Raw genomic sequence first — 7,466 nt, forward strand, 5'->3', positions numbered from 1 at the left:
GAACAAGGGACGAGTGCGTGGTTTGAAGTCAAGAAAGGTTTGTGTCAGGGTTGTAGCCTCTCACCATGCTTATCCCATCGATGTCTTGATATGAGCAAAGTATCTGAGAAGCTGGATTGCATGAGTGTGGCCATCGGGAGCAGAGGAAGGCTTATTAACAACCTGCAGTATGCAGATGCCACACCTGACTCGCTGAAAGGGAGGAGGAATCGAAGCCCTGGCTGATGAAGGGCAAGGATTTCAGCCTTCAGTGTGGATGACGACTCAATGGCCAGAAGACCGAAACCTCACGACTGGACCAAGAGGTCGCATCATGAGCGATGGAGGAAAGGTTGAAGTGGCCAAAGATGTTGTCTTGCTTGGATCCACAATCGATGCTCATGGAAGCAGCAGTCAAGAGATGAAATGTCACATTGCACTGGGTCGATCTGTTGCACAAGACCTCTCTAAAGTGTTTGCCCAGCAAGGGGGTTACATTAAGGACGAAGGTGCACCTGGCCGAAGCCAGGGGATCTTCATTCGCCTCCTGTGTATGGGAAAGCTGGACATTGCATGAGACAGGCCAAGGAGATGATACATTTGAATTAGGGTGTGGGGGAAGAATATTGAAAGGACCATGGACTTCCAAAGGAACACCTGGATCGGTCTTGGAAACAGTACAGCCAGAATGCTCCTTAGCAGTGAGGCTCATGAGACTTCATCTCACACACTCTGGTCACAGTGACCAGTCCCTGGAGGAGGACATCAGGCTTCGTGAGGCAGAGGAAACTCCGGACAATGGGTGGACACAGTGCCTGCAACCATTGGCTCAGACAGAAGAACAATTGTGTGGATGGGCCGCCATCCCTGCTTCTAAGGATCATTCTGGCTGTCCGTCTACCTACTCCCAACGGCAGCAATTCTTCTTCAGTCTTCCTTATTCAATGTCTAACTTTCACATGCATAGACGGTCATTGAAAAGACTGTGGCTTGACGTCCCTCCCTGACCCATAGCCCTACAGGGGACAACACTGGAGACACAGGGTGGGAATTGCGCCTGATCTGATCCCGCCACACTGAGGCAAAACACTAAGGGGTGCAAGAGAACAGCAAGGGAACAGAGCAACCAAGTCCCCAGGGAATACCAAAAATAGGCTTTGGGGCCAAGGTCTGGTACCCCAACAGACTAGACTGGAAAACACTCCTAAAGGCCAACACACAGTTTTTGAACTAACTACAAGCTTTTCTTTCTTGTGCTTTGTTTTGTTTTGTCATTGGTTTGTTGTTGCTGTTGTTTTGTTTTATATTGTTGCTCAGTTTTGCTCTGTCTTGTGTTTGTGCATGTTATTATCTCTGCAGGCCTGTCTAAATAAGACAGGCTGGATGAACAATCTGGAGGAGAAAACAACGGGACCGACAGTTTTGGAGGGACATGGGAGAAAGGGAGGTGGGGGAGGGGGGAAGGTAGTGATGTTAACAAACCCAGGGACAAGGGAACAACAAGTGATCCAAATAGATGGTGAGGAGGGTGTAGGAGGCCTGGTAGGGCATGATCAAGGGTAATGGAACCAAGAGGAATTACTGAAACCCAAATGAAGACTGAGCATGATAGTGGGACAAGAGGGAAGTCAAATGAAACAGAGGCAAGAGCTAGGAGGCAAAGGGCATTTATAGAGGTCTAAATAAAGGCATGTACATATGTAAATATATTTATATGTGAGGATGTGGAAATAGATCTATGTGCATATATTTATAGGTTTAGTATTACGGTAGCAGATGGACATTGGGCCTCCATTCAAGTACTCCCGCAATGCAAGAATACTTCATTCTATTAAACTGGCATTCCATGATGCTCACCTTCCCCACACAATCGCTGAAGACAAACGGGTGCCTAAGCAAATGTGGTGAAGAAAGCTGATGGTGCCCGGCTATCAAAAGATATAGTGTCTGGGGTCTTAAAGGATTGAAGAGAAACAAGCGGCCGTCTAGCTCAGAAGCAACAAAACCCACATGGCAGAAGTACACCAGCCTGCGTGATCACGAGGTGCCCAAAGGGATTAGTTATCAGGCATCAAAGAACAAAAAATCATATCATTATGTGCTCACCTCCCTGATACGATGGCTGAAGATAAACGGGTGCATAAGCCAATGTGCCACCCATGTGGTAGCAAGGTGAGCTGTAAGCTCTCTGCGTAACCAGAAGCCTGACAATGGCCACGCATCCCAAATCCAAACCTCCTGACAACACACAGTGACCTCCAGGACAGAGTAGAACTGCCCCCCAGGGGGTGGGGTGGTTCTGGGGCTGTAACTCTTTGCGGGAGCAGCCAGCCTGGCCTTTCTACAGCCACAGGTCCCTCACCCTCACCCCCACCCATGCCCCTAGCTTCTTGCTGAGTTCACCCTCCCGTCCTCTTAGAAGCCCTGCGGGCAGACAGCACTGGGCGTCAGAACCTGCTTTCCAAGTGACTTTATTCCCTCCAGACTGGACATGTGCCAGGTGGACGCAGCCACCCGGAGGAGGGGCGGGCGGCCCCTCAGTGAGGTGTCGGGGCCCTTTCCCAGGCCCCCCTCACGGACATGGCGCTGCAATGGCGGCGGAGGCCTCTGCGGGCCAGCAGCTCCAGCCTGCGGGAGCGCAGCCGCGCCTGCACCGCCCAGAGGGGCGGCTGGTGGCCGGGCAGGGAGGGGTCATCGTCGTCGCCGCCGCTCTCGGCGTTCGAGTTGGAGCTGTCCTCGGAGCCCGCCACCGACTGCTTGCACACGGGGCAGGTGCGGCGCGCGGCGTGGGCCAGCCACGGGTCGATGCACTTGCAGTGGTAGGCGTGGGAGCAGGGCAGGATCTTGAGCGGGTCGCCCTCTTCGTACTCGTCCAGGCAGATGGCACACAGGTCGTGGCTCCTCGTGAAGATTTGCACTTGGGCCTTCTGTCGGGCCGGGGCGGCCGCCTTGATGCGGGAGCCGCGCCGCCACCAGGAGCGCAGCCAGTGCCACACGCGGCGCAGCACCAGCACGGTGGAGGTCAGCAGCACCAGCGCGCGGCCCAGCGCCCACGAGGTGGCCAACACCGGGTGGCAGTCCAGGTCGGTGCACTGGGGGTCGTCGGGCAGCAGGAGCACGTGGACCGCCTTGTCGCAGCGCACGATGACCCGCAGGTCCTGGGAGGCGGCCTCGCCCACGAACACGGACGGGATCGCGATCTGGCGCCGCAGGTCCTCGTAGACGTGCGCCATGTGCACCAGGTCGTCCGAGCGCACGTTGTGCACGATGGCGGCCTCGAAGCCGGCGCGCTGGGCGTGGAGCACCTTCAGGTCAAACGTGCAGTCGTAACGGCGGATCAGGACGATGGCGCCCAGCGAGCCATTGCCAGGCCGCGGGCCCTCGATGGGCTGGCACGCGTTGGGAGGCTTGGCCTCCATCAGGTAGCCCCGGAGACCCTCGGGCGCCAGCGGGACCCCGAAGAGGGCGGGCAAGTCCGCGAAATCCACCTTGCTGGCATTACCATCTAGAATGGCCCGCACCACGGCCCAAGAGGGCGCCGGCAGCACCAGCAGGATCAGCGAGATCTTGGTGACCGCCAGGGCCAGGACCAGGGCCAGGGCCGGCCACTGCCCCACCATGGCCACCCCCCGCTGCAGCTGCGGCTGCGTTGAGCTAGGTCCCGCTGGGGACGGTAGACGAGAGGCCCTCGGGCATCTCCAGGGCCGCCCCAGGAGCCCGTGGCTGCCCCGGGAATGGCGAAGAGCTAGAGTGGGTGCTCAGAGGCAGGGGAGCCCAGGAGTGGTGGGGCGGCGGCCCTAAGCTGACACGGCTCCCTGTGGATGCCCAGCGTGCATCGTGTCTTGGAAGGGCGGTCTCAGGAGCAGCTGGCCTAGGCCGCCTTGCTGGCTGGTGACTCAGAAGCCAGGGGCCTTCTGGGTTCTAGGGGCTTCTGGTCTCTGTGACATCATCGGGGTGGGGGTGGACCTGGGACCCTGGGCAGCTGGAAGGGGCTGGGGGAGAATTCTTCACAGGCTCAGGGTGGTTCCCGGCTACTGGGCCCAGCTAGGCCCCAGCGTGGGTGGGATGCCCGCCAAGAGCCTCCCTGTGACCCATCGTCACCCCCCAAATGAGATTCCTCCCGGGCCCTGCACTTGTTCAGATCACACTCACCTTCTCTCACCCTCATGAGCAGAATTTTCTCCTTAAGACCCAAATCCCTGCCTTCCCCTCCTCCTCTCTCCCCCTCGCTCACTCTGCTCCAGCCACAGCCTCCTGCATAGTCTGCCAACTCCGTCTTGCCTCAGGGCCTTTGCACAGGATGCCTCCCCCCTTATTCCTTACCCGCTCTACTCCTACACACCTTCCGATGTCTGACCACCCCACCCCGACCCCAAAGACCTAATCCAAATCACCCCTCTCCACTCCTTTCTCAGCTCTCTCCCCTCTCCCCCCATTCCCTCCCTCAAACCCCAGTCTCGGCTTCCTGGTGCGCTGTGGGCCTCTGCCATCACCTGCAGGCTCCTCAACCCCAATGTCTGGATGCTGCCGGCAGTAGCCTTAGCAGTCTCTCACCTACTCCTGCTCTCAGACTGCTCTCCCAGCCTTCCCTGACCACCGGGTCTCTCGCAGCCCGGACCCCACCAAGCCAGACGTCCAGCAGCAAATGGGAGGCACTTGCTGCCCAAGGCCAGGTTGCTCTGTTTGTCACCATGGACTGCCGCCTGGTCGCTTCCAGGCGGATCACGTTCCTGAATCTACGGCCTGTCATCTATGTCACAGCTCATTTAGGAAGTTTCTCCACCCCACGCCACCCCTTCCCTTCTGCCTCTCTGCTTCTGTTCCACTTGCTGTCTGAAATCTGACCACTCCACCATAATTCCAAGGCCTGGCCACCCTCCCACCAGAGCCACAAACTAACCAGTCCCCACTTCATTTGCATAGGAGGCTACAGCCCGTCTGGTCAGCACAGTCCCTCAGGAAATATCTATAAGGAACGTAGTGACCGCAGGACCAGCTGAGGCCCAGGTCCCCGCCCCAGCCCCAGCCCCCCTCCCCCTCCCCAGCCCCTGGAAGTGTCCAACCAAGTTGCTTACAGCTCTACTCTGGAAATGTAGCAAACCTTGCAGGGCAGAAAACCAGGGGAAAGTAACTCCTCAGGAGTTGGGTGGGGGAAGGATGGCTCAAGTGGTTTTTCCAAAAGCAAGGCGAACTCGTTTCGTCACCAAAGAGCGAGAAAACGGGGAGGAAATGGGACGTGGGGCTAACTGCCCCGGTGGACAACCGGCTCTTCTGCAATGAGATCAGGAGAGCTAGATGGTGCCCGGCCACCTCGCCTGAACCTTCTGATCAGAGATTCTGTAGAAGGGTCCTGAGCCAAGGTGAGGGTTGTGGGGGAGGGGGATACAGATACAGAATCAATTTTTAAATTCTCCTGTGACATGTAGTCAGTCGACATAGCCCTTCGAGCCATGATCCTTTCTGGGATGTATTGTAATTCTGGCATCTGTGCCTGTGGCTGTAATCTCCGGTTGGAGGGAGCTTTCTGCTATGCGAATGGACAGGATTCAGTCTACACCTTCGTAGAGGGTGCAAATAAAGTCGCCCCACTTTGTTGCTTTGGGAGCATGGCCTGCTGGGAAGACAGCAATCATAGCTCCATCAAAGTCATTCCTTTTTGCAAAAACACCACCTTGGAAACACAGAGAAACCCCAGGGCAGCGTGAAGACGAGCCAGCAGCGGGGCATGCTCACGATCTCCGTCTGGAGTGGTGGAGGCTGAGACCAGAGGCACCCGAGGCTGTAGAGAGGAGGCCAGGAGACAGACAGCAGAAGCGCAGCACTGAGACTGTGAGACTGTGGGGCAAAGCAGCAGACGGACATCCTGGCTCCTGCAGACCAGAGGCCAAGGGACCATGTGGCCGAGAGACTTGGCTGCCTGCCGGCTGAGAAAGTTGTGGCCGTGGACCAGTAGCTGGCCGTGTCCTTACTGTCTACTGATCCTGGCTCGTGGTAACCTGTTGACTCCCGCAATCAACCCCCGTGACAGTGGGTGTTGTCCGTGCGTTCTGTGTGGCCATTGCAATGAACTGTTGACCCCGATGGAGAAGCAGAGTACCACGAGAGAAATGGTTACTCGGCATAGGTAACGAAAGATGCAGGGTGGAGGCATGTGGGACTGCTGCCTCGTAGGAAGCCAGAAGAGGTCAGATATGGTCCCCTCCACATTGTTTTTACATCATGGGAATTCACGCTCTCTGGAATCATGACAGGTAGGTGAACCCCTGAAACGATTGCCCTGACATCATCTTTAAACCTCAAACGAAGACTATCCCCTGAAGACTTCTTTAAACGAAAGCACAGTTTATCTTAGAACCCTCCCTCCCCTGCTCAACACTTACCCTCACGAAGAGATCACTGAAGATATGGGTGCTACAGCAAGTGTGATGAAGAAATCAGATGGTGCCCAGCTCTCAGAAAGATTAGCTGGATTCTGAAAAAGCTTCTCTTGAAAGAAGGAGCCATTTAAATGAGAAGTCAGCCTCATGCCAGCCTGTGTGATCCAAGGATCGTAAATTAAAATCAAAGAGCAGAGGAGAGAATTGTACTAGAGCTGAAATCCTGAGCACCTGCTTTACAGAAGCCTGTGATGTTTCCATTGGCCTCATACGCATGTGAAAGTTAGATACTGAATAAGGAAGACTGAAGAAATTGATGCATTTGGATTGTGCTTCTGGCAGAAAATAGTGAGAGCAACATAGGTTGCCAAAAAAACAAAAATTTTTTCTTGGAAGAAGTACAACCAAAGTGCTCTTTAGAGCCAAGGACAGTGAGACTTCATCTCACCATACACTGGACATCTTCTCGGGAAAGACCAGTCCCTGGAGAAGGACATCACGCTTGAGAAAGTAGAGGGGCAGCGAATGAGAGGAAGGCCCTCGGTGAGACGGACGGACCCAGTGGCAGCGACAATCTACAGGGATAGTAACAAGAGTAATCAATTCATAGGGTGGGGCAGGGAGGTTGGGGGGGAAGGGGGGCCTACTAATGATGAGAACAAAGTGAAGGAAATCTTCTACAATTGATTGGGGTGATGATGGTCCAACTTTAAAAAAGACATCTCCAAACCATTGAATGGTTTGGCACGTAGCTCTCATGTCAATGAAACCGCTTTAAGGAAAGAACCCCGGCCCAAGCACTGTGCTCACGGAATGGCTTTCTCTAAGGAACCAACCGGAGCAGCAAACAACATCCTGGCAATCGGAGAAAAGATGGAAATTGTCAAAGAGTTCACGTTCCCCGGATCCACAGTCAACGCCCCCAGAGGCAGCGGTCCAGAAATCAAATGACAGATCCTATTGGGCAAATCTGCTGAACAAGAGCTTTCTGAGTAAAGAACACACGGGCCACTTGGAGCACCACGGTGTGGCTGGGCCTTCGAGCCATGGTATTTGCTCCTCCCGTGTTTGTGAATGAGCGCTGATCAGAGAATGAAAGAAGACCAAAGG

The 7,466-nt window shown here is 55.2% G+C and overlaps 1 protein-coding gene across 1 annotated transcript; it reads right to left on the bottom strand.

Moving 5' to 3' along the window:
* Positions 1–2,516: 2,516 nt before the first annotated feature.
* Positions 2,517–6,818, bottom strand: ZNRF4 (zinc and ring finger 4). The gene is made up of 2 exons (XM_075558511.1): positions 6,805–6,818; positions 2,517–3,702 (listed from the first exon to the last, which is right to left on the bottom strand). The coding sequence occupies exons 1-2, from the start codon at positions 6,816–6,818 to the stop codon at positions 2,517–2,519; spliced, it is 1,200 nt and encodes a 399-aa protein (XP_075414626.1).
* Between the last annotated feature and the right edge of the window lie 648 nt (positions 6,819–7,466).

The sequence above is a fragment of the Tenrec ecaudatus genome, chromosome 1 (genome assembly GCF_050624435.1).
Source record: "Tenrec ecaudatus isolate mTenEca1 chromosome 1, mTenEca1.hap1, whole genome shotgun sequence".
In the NCBI taxonomy this organism is placed as follows: domain Eukaryota; kingdom Metazoa; phylum Chordata; class Mammalia; order Afrosoricida; family Tenrecidae; genus Tenrec; species Tenrec ecaudatus.